We start from the raw sequence: 19,148 nt of genomic DNA on the forward strand, positions 1-19,148 counted from the left end.
GATAGCTTAGAAAGCTCACTTAAAGTAAAAATTGTACATCAGATGGGAAAAGTCCAAAATGAGTGAATAGACCTCTTAATCAGAATAGCATGTGGTATCACAAAGGCTGCAAACAGATTTGGTCACACAGTTGTCTGAGAGAACACCTGAGAGGTAGTAGTGCTTCAGACATTCCCTTTTATGATACATTCCTCATTTGTGTATCAGAAATCATGAAATGATACTTAAAACCATTAACCTTTTTTACTGACTGGGGAGGTTTTGTCTCCCAGTGTGCTGTCAGGAAGTGATTCGGTAACATAATTCAGTTGTCTCAATAGGTCCCGGCGTGGAGAAACGGTCTCACGTGCTGCCGTCGCCTCCCTCGCCCCAGCCCTGTCACTTGTCTGACTGGGTGATGGCCAGTAACACAGCCCTGCAAGGTGGGGAGAGGGGGAGGAATTGAGTATTTTCCTGCTGGTTTAGATCCCTGAACTGAGTCACTGTGGGACCAGATGAATGTTGGTGTCGGCACAAAGGGGCGTGGGAGCGGGCCTGCTTCTGGAGGCGCTAGCTGTTAAGTCAAATTTTAACACCAAATCATGCCTTCCCAGGGCCGAGCAGCTCCTCGGGCTCTGCTGCAGAAAATGGAGACAGCAAAATACTCTCAGGGAAAGGCAGCTGGTGGACAGCTGTGATTTGTCTCTCTCTTAACCTCTAAAATATTTTCCTTGAGTTCTGTGGAATCTGGTGTTTTTTCTGAAATGCTCTGGGGTGGGGGGATGGAAAAAGAGAAAAAAACCAAGGACTGTAGAGATGACCGACACAGGAACAAAGTGAATATTCAGAAGGATTTTTCAATCTAGATAATACTGTCCACTACCTGAAAGATACTTCCACCACATAAAGAGCTTTTGTGTGTGTTCTCGCTGTCCCGCAGCTTTTCTCATTCTGAGCATGTAAACAGTTCTGCAGTCCTGGCTCGCTGAGTCATTGCTTTCCACCGAGCATCCCCCACAGAAGAAGCTAGAGACATCCAAAGCCTCAGTCACCCAATCAAAAGTGCTGGAGATGTGCAAGTCCAAAAATAGTGACAGACTCAACCACAGCAGCACTTCATTAGCATCAAATGTGCTCTTTGCTTCAGCTGCCTAATAAAGTGATATGTAATTATAATAAAGCATCCTTTTGAGAGGAAAGATAGAGGGATGTTGGCTTTCTCGGGGAATTGGTAATAAGATGCAATGCCTCATTATCTACAGGCACCTATTTTTATCTATTAGCTGCCCCTGTGAAATGACCTGGTGGCTTCAGTCCAGCCCAGAGAGGCTCTGTCCCAGCTGCCGTGCTGGCCGCAGCCTTGCGGAGGCAGACAGCAGCCTCCCTGCTGGGATTTAGAGCTTTAGGAGAAACTGAGGCTTATTTGCAAGACAAAGTAGTGAACGGGACCTCTGGCATTTCAGGTGTGACACAATCAGTTTAAATGTTAATTAAGACCACGCTAGGGCTGCAGCGTGAAGGGGCTTTCACAGGACTGCCCCACGTAGCATTTTGGCCAAGTGTTGATGAAAATATGCCAAATATACCCAGATTTCCAGCGACCAGCTACTCAGTTCCCCTATGCTATAGGATACCTGTAAGATGTGCCTTGTCACGCAGGGGCAGCCGAGCCTTTTTCCACCAGTGTATTTTCACCTGATCCCTGTTCTTCCTCTCCTCGTAGCTCACAGAACTTCTGCCACTTCTCATACCCAGCCCAGCTTCTGCAAAAAGTAATTCTGGAGCTTTCCACAAGCTCAATAAAGAATAAACAGAATTTGAGGACAGCTGGTCATTACCACCTGGAAGAAGCTCTGCTTTAGCCTCACAGAAAATGCAGGCAAGATCAGCTGAGAAACCATTCATAGAGGAGAGCTGGCCCAGGCAGCCTTTGTCTAGCAAATGCTAGAGAACTCCTTCTACTCTCCTCCAAATGCTGATTCCCATCTCATTTTCAATGATTCAAGCATTAGAAACCCCATCCAAATGGATTTTACTAACAGAATTTGTTCCAGATTCTCTGTATATTCTTCATTCAGTACATTTTGTTTCTTGTCTTTCAGTGCAGAGGACTTCCTGGTCTGTCCTTACTAAAATCAATTGATTTTTAAGATCAAAACTGTTCTTTACAGGTTTCTAACTCCAGGCGAGCAACTACCCTGCTCAGTTTGAAACTGGACAGGAGAGTTCTGCCCCGTCCCTGGCTCACTGTGAAGGCTGTGTTACTGACCTCTAATCTTAAAGTTCCACTGGGATAAGAGATGGCACCATTTCCTCATGCTGTTTAGGAGATGAAGCAGTATATTGAGCTATAAATATCAGTGCCCCTACGATTTTATCAGCTACAACAACAGTTACGAGGTGGGCACACAGACAGCTTAGTCCAAGAGATCTAGAACCACGTAGGAGTCATGTAAACTCTACTACATGTTCTTCTGTCATTACACGTAATGTCACATAAATGACATAATCATATGGCTACAGGATTGAGAGCTCCCGCTTCTATTCTGGTTTGGAGACAGGAGCTGAAGTGCCCGGAGACTTGTGTGGGAACATGGGGATGCAGGCAAAGGAGAACTATTTACCTGTTAATTTGACTTCCTCAGTTCTGCATTACAGTCTGCACTAAGCACTTGACAACTCATTGTTGAAGCCAATTAGAGCAATTAAATCCGTATTTTTATAAGGATCTTATTCATAATAGTTCTCGGTATTTTTTTTCCTCATTGTTCAGGAAGCCACTAATTAAACAAAGCGAGCCAGTCCCACTGGCTGCAGTCACCACTCGCACTGAGTCATGCAGGAGGGTTGGTCTCTGATGGTTATGGGTGGCATTTAACATGCCTGCCAGTAAGCAACCATGGGATTTCTTACTTGATTCTTTTGCATTGTTTGTTTGTTGTTTGGGGTTTTTTTAGATCAGACCAGTTTAATGACCCTCTAGCAGATGAAGAGTCAAAAAATATTTTTGTCAGCTGACTGCCTTTTGGGGCTCATTTTATCCTCGTTTGTTTTGTTTTTTTTTTTCCCCTATTATTTCAATGTTTATCTTTCTCAGTGGAAATGACTTCACATGATAGATTGTACACACAGCCAGCAATTTCTGTGATCTAACCATGGTTCACACTATACCAGACATAAATACTTATTAGTAGTAATAAGGATAAGGAGAGAGGAAGCATGCTAGTCAAAATATTACCTGAGATAAATAAATTAATATTTTTTTTCTCAGCTCTGTTGATTTTCTGTGTGATCCTGAGTGAGTAACTTAATTTCATTGAGGTCAGTGCTCACATACCTGCAGAACAGCAGTAATACTTTCTCATATTGGGTCTCAAGAAGTGTTTTAAACTATTGCAGACGTACGATTTATGACAATGCTCTAAAGTACCTAAAAGAATAAAAAATCTGTGCTTGGATGACTCTAAGGAGGGAACCTGATCCATGATTCTAATCTTCCCCCACTGAAATCGTATCAACATTTAATACTAAAAATTCAAAACATTGTGTGGTGTTGAAGACTGGCACAGGTGGCATGAAGAATAAATGTTTTCATACTCCTATTTATCAACTGTGATAAATAATCCATTATATTTGTACAGGACAATACAGCTAAAAGATGTAGACTCTGATGCCATTCTGTGTTTCTGCATTTTGCCCCATTAGCAGTTCCTAGCACTTTGCCTGCAGAATTCTTTTAATGATCATCATAAACAACTTCTTATACTTTACATACACTGAGCACATTGGGCTCGTGGTAACCCAGCAGAGGCAAAAACTGCCGTTGTAACATCGAGAAACTGTACACAAAAGTAAAATCATTTATTCAGTCCACTGGAACAAGTCAGTGGGATGCAGAGAACCACACCAAGCAGCGCTAGGAAAGGCTTTAAACCTCATGAAGGAAACAGGAGACTAAACTAGAAGCAATTATATCTTCATGTATTTTGTCAGTCCGGCTTGAACTAGAGGTTTTTCACTCACTTGACAGATGCACATAGGACGTAATTGTTTTTAAAATTAAGGCTTTCAGATATCACCATGTGCTATACACGGTATCCTATTGTTCAGAATGCCCATTTTCACATGAGGAAATAAAATACAAAGATAAAATGTACAAAAACAATCCTCGGCAGCAAGCTTGTGTCCTTGATTTACAAGGGAGGAAGGTTATCTTTCAGAACAAGGAAATATGAAGGCCCTAAAAAGAATGATGAACCCTCAAAATGTTTCACTGGAGGAGTTTAGGTAAAATCAGTGTTCAAGTTACTGGTGTGAATGTCCTGCTAAACTGAAATGAAAGCCTGTTTCATGGAATTTCATAGAAATTGGTGGGTAACCGTAACTGTTCCTTAAAATAAGCACAAAAAATAAACAAATGCCCCTCTAGAATCAGAGAACCGAAACAACGGCAACTCAAATGACAGGCACATGACAAAGCTTCTGTAGATTGCACATTATCCGCATGGCTTCCCTCTGGACTGACACAGAAGGTGCAAAAAGGGCATTTGAAATCTGGAGCTTTGTGTTCGTGTGAGAGAAAAAAAAAAAAACAAACAACCAGCAAACATGCACATACTAGGGACACAGAGGGAGAAAAAGGAAAACTGCATTTTGAGACTGCTGATGCAAGAGAAAGCTTTGGGAGTGCTTCTTTTGGTCAAAATACTGGCTTTGGTCAAAGGACTGTGCACAAAAATCTGGTTTACTTAATCTAACTCTCTAGGAAAGACAACTTTTTTATGCTCTGTAAATAAACAGGACTTCATCAAGGCAATGTCTAGTATCATTGTGTAACTGTCTTCTAACACAAGCAACCTATTAATCTCCAAAATGGCCAACAGTCTGAATCCAAAAAATGAAAAAAATACAAATAACAACACAAATTATGTGGCTTGAACTTACTTGAAGTAACAGCTGATTTCACAAGTACCTGAGAAGGGTGTCCCAGCAGCTGTATCCCAGGGATTTTTAAGACTACCCATTAGAATTTCTATCATTCTTCCTATCCTGTCACCCCTAGCTGCAACTTTCCATGTCAGTCAACTGACCAAGCCTGCAGAGACTGGAAAATCAAACCTAAAAAATGGCTTTTTTATGCGGTTGTCCTGCACAGTGACAACATTGATGACAACAATCTGGAAGAATGGAGGAATGAGCACAAGACACGTACTATGGTCACTGCGTTGCGTTGTGAAGGGCTGGGCTGATACCGTCTATTTGTGAACTAATGAAGGTGGTGATGCTGGTATCCTCCAAACCGTCGTTTGGCTTTGGATGACTGACAAAGCACTGCTCTCCGTTCTTCTGTTGATTGATTGCTCGTGGAGTTATTTTAGTTGAAGGGCAATTAACTGTTCTTCATGGTTTATCTGCAGGCTGCTTGTGATGTTGTTCTTTTTAAAGAAATGTTGCTGTGTTGATAAGCATAAAGTCAAGGGTTGATAAAACAATTCCAGAAAAGACTGACTCTTACCTGTCAAGACCAGGATTTTATTAGCACTTGACATTCCACTGCAGCATTCATAAACTCAGCTCTGCGATATTACAGTTGAAGAAACTGGCCTACCTATAGCAGCATGAAAAGACTTTCAACCATCCTGGCTTCATCTGGGGGCCAGTCCATCACAAATCTGTGGAATGATGAGTTACTTGGCCTTTGCTGATTTATGCCATCTGGCTGTAAGGAACAGAGGGAAAAACAGGTGAGTCACAGTGAGAAATCTGCAACATCCCTTCACTAACAAAACCAGAGTAGACCTCTATATCCTTTCTTGTCTCCCTTATATCTATACCCCATCAAGTTGTTCAGTCGCTGTGACAAGTATTGTATCATAGTTCTTACTTTTCCTTTAAAAGTAGATTATTGGCTGGAAATTATATGAAAGAGATACTGGAAAAAAATGGAGAAATGCTTCAAGAAAGAAAGGAAGGGGAGGTAGGCACTATGGGAAGAGCACCTTTGGAGATGTGGGCGCTTATAACTGCAAAACAACACACACACAGAGCAAAATTGCTCTCCCCAGAGGAAAAGGCATTCCATTTGCTCTGCATGGTTTCGGTTTTCAATTAGTGGCTTTCAGTTTTAAGTTTGTTTTGAATGCCTGTCACCATTGAAGAGAAAATCAGTACAGAGTATGGTTTCCCAGGCCAGGGATTCACTGACCTGGCTTCCTTTCTTTAAGAAAAAAGGGTAGTTGGTGCTGCAATGCCTGTGAAAACCTGCTAATTAAGACCTCACAGGATCTTGGAACTGATTTTGTGAATTTCAAGTAAAAGAAAGATGATAAAAGTTCAAAAGCCAGCTCATTTAAAATCCTGCTTTGCCTCTTCTTTGGTGTCCTGTTGTTTCAGACTCCAATCGCTATCATCCCTTTCGTCACACCTCACAAGTCACCCTTACTTAGAGCTGGGCTTATGAAAGGATGTGCTTATGAAAAGCAGGTCATTTTGAGACAAATAACATGTAATGAGTTGTGGGGTTTATTCCCAATATTGCTAACTCAGCATGAATGGATTTTTTTTTGGTCAGGATTGGCATACCTTTATCTAAAACTTATACAAAGACCCAGCTCTGAGCTTTCGTAGTAAACAGCTGCCTCAGGCCTTTCATTCTGGATGACACCAACAGAACATGGCTGACGGAAGCAAGCTGGGAAAATTCTGTTTCTTGTCATCTTTGAGTAATTCCTCCATCATTCTCTCCATCGTTACTTCTTGCTGTGGACAAGCTATTACATGACATTCTAAAGTTGCTTTTTTTTTGGTCTTTGTCCTTCCTACAGGTCTTTCTGCTTTCTCCCTGACGTTGTTATGCAAATTACTTTGAATAGAATATAGAAAATAGCAAATGGACTATGAAAACCGTCTAATCCTGCATGCTGAGATCAGCTAAGTCCCCATCAGGCCCAACAGATACTTACCCAGGCATTGCCAAAGCCCTCCGCTAACAGATCCCACAACCTCGGAGGCAGCCCAGTCCCCTCCTGAACACGCCACAGCAGCAGGAAATGTTTCCTATGTCTGCGCTGTATCTCCTCAGCTGCAGTCTAAGCCCATGACTTTTTGTCCTGTCAACAGCAGCTTTTGCTTCTCTCTCTGCTTCAGCCTTTCACACATTCGTTCCCAAGTCTTGTCTCAGCCTTCTCTTCTCGAGACTGAACGTATCAAATCCTGTCCAGTCGTAGTAGTCCCTGGTTTCCACTCACTTACCTATTCATACATTTCATTTTACTCTATTTATTATGTGTTATTTTAAACTCTCCGTGTCAAAATATTCCTAACCTTACCATAGGATGGATTTAGAACTAAGATATATGAATAAAACGAAACTAACCTAATAAGTTTTCCTAGACAGTTTGACTTTCTGGTACTCTAAAAGGCCAATGAAAACGTCTTAAGTTGTTTTACTTCTAAAGTGTTTTCAATCACACATGAAGATTTTTATCAACAAGAAATTTAAAAGCCAAGATGCCTTCATTTCTTTTTTTTTTTTTGAGTAGTTCTGCTCTGCCACAGAGGCAAAGCATCCTTATTGCGAAGAGCTGCTCCTGAATTGGAATAGTTTGAAATCTGTTTAGGGTAGGCTGATTATTACTGTAGCAGAAAAACGCCTGATGCAAATATTTAGACATGAGACAAATGGGTATGATGGGATATTTATGTAAGAAATACAAGTTACAGAATACCCGTAGTAGTTAATTCCTTTTTTTTCTTGATCTGACCTCTACAGTTCATGGGAAACACACCTTTCCACTAGCACACAAAGGATATGAGCACACGGACCTACCTATCCTTCTGACTTCTCATTTACCAGTTACCAGTTCAGTTCAGTGAGGCCTTGTTGACAATGTTAAAGTTAAAAGAAAAAAAGGAAAAAAAAAAAAAAAAAGGTGACAGAACTATCTAGTGTCTTGGTGTCTGTCAGATTGGGCAGATGCCTTCACAAGTCAATAGAGTCCTCCCCATATTCATGGCTTTGTGCCAGTACAGACCATCCATCCCAGAGTGAAAGAAAAGTGCTGTACTGGGAAGCTTCTCCCAGGAATTTTTATTTGTGGTTCTGATGGGATGACTGGGATGTAAAAAGGATGTAAAAAGGTACTAGAATATATGTAGTATAATTTAAAAATCTCCTTTGTTGCCAGTAATGATATAAATAAGGATAAATCAATTATAAATAAAATACAAACTCCTGTAGATGCCACAACAATATTTTTCTGCAACACTACACAGACTGTCCTTAAGCCAGTTTTAACGATATGGGAGATTTTAAGAAAACGTACAGCTGGCAGAAAATTTGCCAGTAATTGAAATCAACTCATCCTGTGACTGAGTCATATTTAACAAAACTTTATTTTGAAAAAAAATAAAGTAGAATGTTAAAACAGGTTTTTGGAGTTTTCATTTCAATATTAATTTTATTCAGCAGCAAAATTATGAAGAAATTTTATCGAACAAAAATAAATTAAACAACATTAAATAAAAATCTTACATAGTACAAAGTAAAATCGGAATAAAAAGAAAACTGAAATTAATTGTCCTGAAATGTGTTTTTTTCCCCTGAAATGTTACACTACAAATGTCAATATTTCAGCTTTTTATTCCGATGGGGATTAAACACTTTTTAGAAAACTCTGCCCAGTTCTCAGTCAACTTTAAAACAATGTCTGTGCGGGGCCATCCTATGGGGAGACAGAACTCATTTCTCTCAGGGATATATATTTGAAATATAGATCTTGTTCATTATGGCTCTTGTTCACTATAAAGAAAGATGAACCCAGCCTCCCCACCCACACCGTGACCTTAGCCAGCTAGTTAACCAGCTGGTTAGTTAAGCAGGGGCAGATTTCCCGTGGCAGAGTGTGGTGGCCCAGCCCCAGGGAGCTCTTCCCCCTCAGCATCTCCAAGTAGAAGGCAGGATGCTGCCCCGCCTCCCGCCGCAGCTGCAGCTCCCATCCCTGCACCTCACGCTTCCATCAGGCGTCGGGGATGCGAACATCCTCATCCTCCCCCGGGAGGTGTGTTGGCAGGTTTGACAACACGCTTCAATCAGCGCTGAAGGAACGTTTCGGGGAGTCTAGTGAATGAGAGGGAAAAAGCCTGGCACATCACCACAGGAGTCCTGGACGAGGAGCCGGGGGCCCTGCGCTGGGGCACCAGTGTGAAGTGTTCACACTGTTTAATGTGAAGGAGGAAAATACATCCAATTTCAAGATGAGAGGGCTTTAACACGCTTAACCGATCCGTTCTCATTTTTTAACTGTCAGAAATTTAAAATCATGATACAGGGCTGCGACTCCGAGTGCGACTTACACCGATTTTACTAAAATGAAAGCTGAGGTCTTTTAACACAAAATAGCAAAAAAATAATTGGACATTTTAGATGTCTGCGTTGGAACAAAGGACATCTTTGAGTGACAAGGGGATGCTCCTAGAAGAAAAAACCAAAAGTCTGTATGTTCTGTGTCAGTAATTGGAATCCTTTCTTGTTACCAGTGAATAAGCTCTCAAACATGGACATTTGCAGGATTATCATTTCAACCAATTTACTTGGGAAATGATAGAAAATTATTGAAATACAAACGTAGAAGCTCAAACTATTTCTTGATAGTCTAATAGATAAACCAGCTTATGCTACTCCTTCTTTCCAAGAGTTTTAAATAAAACTTTAGGTAAAATATGGGGTAAATATGAAGCTAAAGATCGTTCTGATGAAAGATATATTTTGTATTTGTGTCTAAATATCAGCCCCTTCTCTGTGCTGACCACTTTCGGCATTACAATGGCATTGCCAAGGAGTCCTCCTCTCTTTTACAAAAGAAAACACCGCCAATCCTGCAGCACACATCGATTAAAAAACCCTGCCTTTTTTATATATTCTCAAGAACTAATTTTAAACTCCTCAGATTTCAGCCAAGCTATTAGGGATTTTGTCAATTTAACATTACAAACCCTGAGAAACACTTTATAAAGTGGACCTTGTAATAATTTGTATAAATTATATAAATCCACCTTGTTCCATTTATATTTTTACAATATTGAGCAGAATATTGTAGCAGGCGCTTTCCCCCCCCCCCCCCCCCCTCGTTTTCCTGCACCAGTTTTCAGGGAGGTTGAATTTTAAAACAGTACCGAATAGCTGTATTTAAAACCTACCTATTTTGGGATATTAATAATGAGTCTTCTGAGACATTAGAGATTCAGAAATTCAGGACAACCACTAAGGGATCTGTTGAGCTCTCAACCACTCTTTCTCACTGATGGGCAGCATTTAAATACTTCCCTCCTTAAAAGGCTACTTGCGTTAAATTCTTGAATAAGAAAATGAGACATGAGATTAACGAGAGTTATGCTAAATGCCAGCTTGCTTTGTTCCTGCATGTGAAATACCACAAACAGAATTTAAGCCTAAATTGTTATTTCATTTACAAGCTCAGTCTGAGTCAACGATATCATACAGCTGCAGAGAAAGCAAAGATGATACTGAGACACTTGACAGGAGTGTTGCATAGAAGACACGGGAATCTGTCCAAACCACTTCTCACTGGTTAAGGCTTCATCTAAAGTACCAGCAGCTCACGAGAGATGTGGACAAATTGGAGGAAATCCCAAAGAGCAGAAGAATGATCAAGACTTTCAGAGTACAGAGCCTACAGAGAAAGTTTGAAAGGATGGGGATTATTTAGCGCAGAGACGATGGAGAGGAACTGTGGTCACAGCCTTCGCACATCAAAAAAGACTGCACATAGGAGGAAGGAACGAAACTGTTCTCTGTGCCTACAAAGCTGAAAAAAATGAAAAGGCTTAAATTACAGTAACACAAGTTCAATTAAGCATTAGGAAACTCCCTAACTGTAATGACAGTTCAACAATGGAAGAGATTGCGGGTGGAGTCTCCATCACTCTAAATGGGACAAGTAAGGGTCACAAGGAGTGTACTCGCCGCCCGGGTCACAGCACTGGATGAGGTTGCCTCTAAGAAAACATTCCAGCATTTTTAGTATGATTCTATAATTTACATTTATTTCATGTCCAATTTAGCTAAGGCTATGTTTGCCAGGTAGGTGATTCATACTCATGTTTCCTATAATAAAATTGCCCTTATTCATTTTATTAAAAATCTCTTTTTATTTGATCTTCCTTCCTCAAGCCTACCTTGCTATCAGTCAGAGCCCTCTTTGGAGATTATTGCTCATATATCAAAATGAGAAAAATGTGAAAATTTTTCCTTTGCAATTAAAATACATTCCTGAAGTTTGAAATTATTTTATTTCAGTCTCGGTTTTGTTCTTTCTCCTCGGTCAAATACTGATTTTTTTTTTTCCACTTCAGTCCTTTCTAAGTTTTACATGAAGAAATAAGAAGAAACTGTATTTATTAATCATAGTTAGCATGCCAAGAAATGCCAGTATTCCCTGCATAGTGGTCTTATTAATGATGGCATTCGGGCTTTCTAAATAACATGTACTAGGCAGAGGAGCCAGAATTCAGGGTATGGAAATCTGGTTATTGCAGACCACATAAAAATAGCAACTGTTTCTTCTCTTTCACACATTTCTCAGTGCCACAATGGTCATTAAAACTAAAACTGCCATTTCTAAATTAACAGAAAGACGTACAGCAAAGCCTTAGGACAAAAAGAATTTCCACCATATGTTATAGCTGTTAATATAAAATTAAACTGGAGGGCGAGACAGTGTTCCTTTAAATTCCATTACGTAATAGGCAAATGGTCAATTCGAAGCATGAATAGTGACTTTCCGTTTTCAGCTCACAGGGCTGAATTTTTGCTCGCAGACCGTGAGGATCTTCTGCTAAATCTCAGTAACGGGGATGCCCAGGGAAGCACAAGGGCACATTCTGCTGCAGGACCTGCCCACGAAGCGGCTCTCTCCGGAATCCGGCCACCAGAGGCAGACACAACCACGGCCGCAGCAGCCTGAGGCTGCTGACCCATCTGCTCCAAAATTATGAAAGCAAAAGACTGGTTTTCTGCACAAGCCTGTTTACAAGTTAAGGGGTTTATTTCTTCCGCCTGATGATTTGTGTCACAAAGTTATTGTGGTCTGGTTTTTAAGGCACAGCATCTCCCATAACGTAGTACAAGATTTTGTAGTTCCTGCAGTCTACCTCTGAATGCTACATTAAAGTTACAGTGGCTGACGTTTTCTGGTGACGTGCAGAACAAAAATAATAATTTTTTTTTTTCATTATATTATACAACACCTTCTGCAGCAGATGCCAAACAAACTGCATTATATTTACTGAATTCATTACAGGATCAAGGCCCTAATAGCAAAAAAAATCATGTGGCATCCATGCTATGTCAGCATTCCATGCCATGTAAGCTTATAGATTGTACAATACTGTTAATTCCTGAGTGGCAGGCATGTAAGATAGTTTAGTAAATGTTACATTTACTAGTAATTATTTTATTTACCTGCACTGAGGCAGGACAGGACACGTTTCTCAGTTTCATGGCATGAGATTAATTCAATAACTGATCTGTAACTTTGAATTGTCATATCAGTATAGCTCAGAAGAACTCCAAATATGCAAATAAATAACTATAAAATGGCAAACACCCCCTGTGTTCAGCTCGGGGTGTTGTCACACAGATATGGCTGAAAGGGATTTCTAAAACATCCGCACAATCTCCGGTTCACAGTGAAGGGGCCTGCTTTTCACTCAGGGCCAGCTCAGGTTACCCACCACACAAAACCGCATGGATCAGGATCCTCACCGTGAGAAATTGTTCGCCAACCCCCAGTCAAATGACAAAGCAGAGCCTCTGACCAGTGTATATAATTCAGCCACGCACCTCTTTCTGTGCTTAGCCTGCTACGCATGCATCCCGAGTTACACATACCTCCCTCTACCTCTGAGTCAGCTCCTTATTCAAATACGAGGCCTTGGTTTGTATTTCAAAGCAATTAGTGGATTGAATCGACAGCTATATCAAACCCCGATTCTCCATCTGGGAGCTACTGTGACAACCATATTCCTCTGGGATAAAGCAGTCCAGAAGGCCTTGGAAAGGGCACGTGAAAGCTGGAGACAATCAATTTTCAGGCTGGGGGATACCCAGCCTATGAAAGAGTCCTTTAGAGAAGAACAGATACATCCAAAACTCAGCCGCCTCTACAAAACACTGCAAATCCTCTCTGTTGAGAAGCCTTCCTGGTGTGAGTGTTGCTTGTGAAGTGAACGTCTCATTCCCAGCTCTGCTATTTGTATCGATTTTGTGGAAGATACTCAACCGGTACCATGATAGTATTACAAAATCTAAAAGCAGAAATTTTTTTTGTGTTACTCCCACTAAAACGTATACACACTTTGCGTTTCTCTTCCTGTGTTCCTGTTTGATGTGAATGAATGAAAACAATGTAGAACTACTCTGGTAACAAAACAACACCACCAGTTACTATCTTGCAATGAAAAATTGTGATTAAACAAACCTCAGCAGCCTTCCCATTCCTCCAAGGAGACCTTGAGAGAACAGCTTATCTCAACTACCAGAACTCAGCTGCCATGTCCCACCTGCCATGAAATCTTTGAATCTCAGCATTCTCTCTCTGCTGAGCAGGGCTCCCGCGGGAGGATCAGGGTGGATTTCCTATCTGTGGATATGTCCGTCTGCAGCCGTTGTTCTCTGAGTCATGTCTTGACCAGGAATGACATGCCCATGAATGGTCTCTCCCTTACAAAAACCTTTTGATACCAACTCTCCACACTCTCCCTGTTCAAAAATTACACGCTCTAGCGCAGAGGCAAATAATGCCACTTTCGATAATAAAACCAAGCGTGGAGAGACTCTTCTGCTCTCCAATACAAGAATGACAGTGATATCCCACCAAATATAGTGTACTGAGCTATCACACAGATCTGTGAACAACTGCTCATATGAACTTACCTGAACCCTATGTTGCCTGAACTGGCCTCAAAGACAAACTACAGCATTGTGTGAATGCTCATGCTGCTCTGTCAGCAATACAAAGACACTTTGTGTGGGTCGTCAGTTGGGTGGTGGTCCATGACATGGGAAAAACGCTTCTTCCCAACCAGATTTAATAGGACATAAAGCACTGGTGGTAGACCTCATTTTAACAACAGCTTTGAATACTCCTTTCCTCCAGTACCACAGCGCTCCTGTTACAATGCATGAATATATTAAACAAAATCAAACAGGTAAATAAATCTGTAGCGCTCCATCTCTGTTCTGTTGTGCAGAGTTTCATGAAAAGCAGCCACTTGCAACGGGAATCCCCACAGTAATTATACACTAAAAATATTTAACATTTATCATCATGTCTTTCTCATTAACATGATTTGTCTCACAAGCACGTACTTCGCTGAACAGTCAGGTACAGCTGCCTCCGACACTTTGTGTGCCTCTGGGTGGAGGGCTGAGGCAAACGAACGTGGAATTAAGACTGATGGGAAATGGGGAAGGTTACGTGATGCTGCCCAGAAGAGAGACTGAGGGAGAGAAGGGTCAATTTTTCCTTGGATCGCTTTTTTTCCACACACACACTGTGGCGGTGCAAAGCTTTTGCTTCACTCCCTGTGGCATCCTCATTACACAGATAAACCTGGAGGTGCGGATTTTAAGGGACGTACCTGGTTGTTCACAAGGCCTCCTTCAGGAAAATGGTTCCTGAGAGGTGACTGGAGTCCTTTGAGGAGGTGACGGAGGGGCAGACAAGGGAGGGGAAGGGAGAAAGAGAGGTCATTTTGGAAAGAGAGGGCAGCGGACAAAAAAAGGGGTGACCAGAGGTGCCCAGAGAGGAACAACTACCCTGTGGGGGACATGAGGCACCAAGAGGGATCAGTCGTTGAAGGAAACGGGTAGTTTTGGAGGGGCTCTGACTAGCCAAGGTGGTGAGGCTGAAGAAGCTGAGGAGAACGGCCTCACCTCGGGGTCAGTCGCTGAGGGAGCAGCTCTCGGACGAGGGCCTGAGGAGAGCGGCCTTTGGGGGAGGGAGGTGAGGCCCGGAGGGGAGCGGCCATTGCCTGAGGGGGGTGAGGCGCTGAGGGGAGCGGCCCGGGGGGGTCGCGGCGCTGAGGGGAGCGGCGGGGATCGCCCCTGGGCGCGGAGCGGGGCGCTGAGGGGAGCGGCGGGGATCGCCCCTGGGCGCGGAGCGGGGCGCTGAGGGGAGCCGCTCCCGGGGGTGCGGGGGGGGGGCAGCGGGAGCCGCCCTTGAGGGCGGGGGTCGGGGGCGTGGCTCGGACCCGGGGGGCGGCACCGAGGGGCGCCTGGGGGGCGTGGCCGGCGAGGGAGGGGCGCGGCGGGGGGCGTGGCCGCGCGGGGCTGGGAGGGGGGAGGGTGTATTGTTCCCCGCGCGGTGCATGCCGGGCCCGCCTCAGCCCCCAACATGGCGTCGCGCTGTCACCTGTGTGTGTGAGGAGGGAGCGGGACGCGGTGGCTGCGGGCGGGCACGGCGGCTCCCGGAGGTCCCCGCTCCGCTGGCGCCGCGGTGGCAACGCGCCGCTCCTCGCTGCTGCCCACCGCGCTCCGGCTGTCCGGCACCCAGGCCGCTGGGGACCCCCCTGCCCCCGCCCTGCCCCCGCCATGGGGGGGTAGCGGGACCCGCCTCGCCTCAGCCCTGCGGAGCCCCCCCGCCGTCCGCGCCATGGGGTCCCCGGCGGGCGCCTCGGCGGCGGCGGCCACCGACTCGGCCCAGTGGCTGTCGGTGAAGGAGGAGACCATCTTCCTGCACGACGGGCTGATCCGGGTCACCGACCTGGCCGAGCTGCCCAGCGAGATCATTGGGGTGGCCGAGCCCGGCGACACCGAGCTGGAGGTGAGCCGGGCCCGCGGCGTCACCCCCCCCGAGCCGAGGGGAGGGACGGGGGCGGTGAGGAGGGTGCCCTCGGGGGAGGAGGGACAGTGCCTCTGAGGGCCTGAGGCGGAGGATGGTCTTGGAAAGGGGGGGGGTGTGTGTGTGCAGGGAGAATGACTAGGGGAGGATGGGGGGGCCGGGGTGGAGAATGGTGGATGCGGATGCAGGGTGATGGATTTGGGCTATGGAGCCAGCTGGTATTAAGGCAGTTCTACTTGTTCTAAGTCAATTTAATTTTATTTCCAATAATGGTGAAAGTGGAGCTGGGCAGGAGGGTGGCGAGGCGCTAGTGAAGATGGAGGGTGAAGTGTTGGTGCTGTCTCCTTGTTTTGAAGCACCAGGGTTTGGAAATCCGAACCACGCTCATGTATTTCAAGGTGGCCTTTGGCTCACTTATTTTTATTTATGCTTTTGTATCTTTTTTGCTGTTACTTTTAGATGGTTTGTAATTAATCTGCCTTACAAGAAGGTGCTTAGAGTGCTGGGGTGTCTGGGTGTTTTATTTAGGCTGTTGACAGTGATGATTATTAAAGAGCCCGGAGGGCAGCTGAGATTTTTCATTCCAGCTTTTTACCTTCTCAAAACTGTTGGGGTTTTGGCTGCAGGCAGATGGTACAGCTGTTTTATGAGGAGACGGTGAAGGACTGAATGTCACGGATTGTAGGTTGCATCTATTTTGTAGACTGCATTTTATTATTTTTTTTTTCCCTGTGTGCCTCCCTTCTCTTCTTTCACCCCGCCCTCTTCTCCAGCAGTGTGGCTTGCAATGACACAGGGTCTTTGTCAGAGGAGCTGAGTGGTGTGAGCTGAGAGAGGATGGTTCAGCAGGAGCTTTATCTGTGTGCTAGGTTAGGTCACAAGCATTTAGGCCGCAAAAGCCTTTAGTGAGGCTTTGGCTGCGAACTGGGGTGTTGCTAAGAAGAACCCATGAGCCAGGCTTGCAGTTCTGAGAACATCATTGTTCACCTTGTGACGTGAGGTCTTTATGGTGTTTTTGAAAACTTCCCACAGCCTTATCTAAGGAAAGATATTTTTTGCTGAACATGCATTTTCTTTTCTGCGTGATGTGACACTGCGGATTGGGATGGGAACATTAGCTGCACCCATGAAATGGATGTTGGCAAATATTGCATGAACAGGCAAAGAGAGACTTTTAATTTTTAAGGTGGATGTCGTATCTCTATGTGTATAAACACAGAATGATTCTCCCTTGTGATCAGTGTCCACTCTGGTATTCAATGCAGCTTGTATTCAAGAAAATATTTTGATTCCATGACATAGTTCTAGAAGCAGCATCAAGTCTAATAACTGTGTTAGAAAAAGACATGCTCCCACAGTGTTATTCTTGTTATATCGTAATAAAGGAGGATATCCTTTAAAAAAACAAACTGAAACCCAAACCAAACCTTATATTTAAGATCTTGCAACCTAGACCAGAAGTATGTTCCAGCATGAAACTTGATACACAGCTTCACTTGACAAACACTTCAGCTCTGGAGAATTTTTTGTAAGTGCTAGGAACGCCTGTAAAACTAGAATTGCATGGGGGAGATAGGGATGAAATTAGCGTTACTGTGTCTTACCCTTTATGACACTCATTCTAGTGTTTCAGCAACCCAGTGCTACAGATTCACAGAATTTTTTCGGTGCCAGAGATTTTTTTTTTTTTGCTCTCGTGCATGTTCACGGTGTGAAACTTTAAAATAAATAAATAAATAAGACTTTTTGCTATGGTGCTTATTTTGGTCTATAGTCTTAAGTGGCGGAATGTGAAAGCATTTTGTTTCATTCCACTGAAAGAAATGACCACAAGTGACTTATTTTTCAGATCTTGCTTGTAAAATGGTTTATAGTTTTTGGTATTGAGGGGGGAGGGTTAAAAAAAAAAAAGTGAAATTTCACGTGGTGTTAATGTAAACTGTTTAGCTCGTAACTTTTCTCTGCCTTTTTTTGTTAATGTTTTTTAAAATAAAGGGCTACCTTGGTAAACTGGAATGGCTTTGAGGAGCCATTTTGTGGAAATAGGTGCATGCATCTTATTGAAGTGTGGCCATGCAATCGACTGATACACTGAATAGCTCATTTGCACTGTTTCTACTCCTACATGCAATGTAATAAATACATTTGAAAATGGTCCAAATAGAAATCTCTTGGGATATGTGATTGGACAAGGGTAGGAGATGCTGCAGCTGCTGCTTTGATTAGTAAACTTCTTTAATATACTTCTTGTGCTTCATCAATGGTGGTGAGAACCCTGACTGAATTTATGGTATGGCATGCTTAATTAAAAGATACAGTGTGCCTAAATGGGAAAGGAAAAGGGGAAGGAAAAGGAAAGGGGAAATATCATTCTGGTCTGTTTTGCTTGAATCCCTTTAAAGAGTTTATTGGTGAATAATCTCGGTGTATTTGGATGTGTTTTCTTTGTCTTTCTGTTCAAAGGTTTTGTCTTTTTATAAAAAGAAAAGCAGAGGAAAAAATGTTACGGTACTGGTATGTGAATGTTATGGTATAAAAAAGGCTTGTGAAAAATTTATTATTTTCCTGTTTGGACTCCCATACAACTTTTAATTATTTTTTATGTATTTATATGTGTGTGTATATACTTATTTTTTTCCTTAATGGTAGGTTATAGAAGTGTTAATATACTTTTTCCCGTGAAGGTGATTTGTTCAAAGAGTATCTTTAGGTTTAAAGAGTGTGAGGGTTTCTGTTTTGTTTTTAGTTTTTATGTGATGTGAACACGTATGCCAACTTCTTAGACTGTCTTATCAGCATATTTACAAAGAATATGTATTACCAAAAAGAAAAGGGGCACTTTTTAAAAAAAAAATTGATTAGAATTTTGTAATGATGTGCATACGAAAAGCTGCTCCTGCTATGGGTTTCCCAATAAAATCTTCTGGTCAAGAGACCTAGATTAGTTAGCAATTATGCGAGCCTTTGGACCCTTATTTTAAAGCCTTTCGTACAGAGAAATGACTTTCAAAGTGCAAAGTCTTCTGCTTCTTGGAGACAACCTTACGTGACTAACAACTGAAGCTGTTGCCATGACATTTTGTCTGGTCTCTGCCCTGGATGTCAATGCCTGCACAGGAGGGACAGCTTAATGGAAGATGAGCTGTTCTTTAATGTGCCACAATGGAAACTGCAGCACTTCCAGAATTCCTCCCAATCAAACGTCTTTCACCGAGACAGTAACCCCTGGGAGCAGGGGCAAGAGGCATGTCTGAAGGTAGAGGTCCCTTAAACCACGTAGTTTTAAGCTGCCGCTACACCAGAGTC

At 43.1% G+C, this 19,148-nt stretch overlaps 1 protein-coding gene across 6 annotated transcripts in view; it reads left to right on the forward strand.

Annotated features, from left to right (window-relative positions):
• Positions 1-15,406: 15,406 nt before the first annotated feature.
• The window catches only part of HECTD4 (HECT domain E3 ubiquitin protein ligase 4), a 77,191-nt gene continuing 73,449 nt past the window's right edge, over positions 15,407-19,148 (forward strand). For all 6 annotated transcript variants that reach the window (XM_074921622.1, XM_074921624.1, XM_074921625.1 and 3 more), the window contains exon 1: positions 15,407-15,824. In XM_074921622.1, the coding sequence (XP_074777723.1) occupies positions 15,654-15,824 (171 nt within the window). In that variant the 5' untranslated portion in view covers positions 15,407-15,653. The remainder of the gene's footprint in view (positions 15,825-19,148) is intronic.

This window comes from Athene noctua, chromosome 17 (genome assembly GCF_965140245.1).
Source record: "Athene noctua chromosome 17, bAthNoc1.hap1.1, whole genome shotgun sequence".
Classification (NCBI taxonomy): Eukaryota; Metazoa; Chordata; class Aves; order Strigiformes; family Strigidae; genus Athene; species Athene noctua.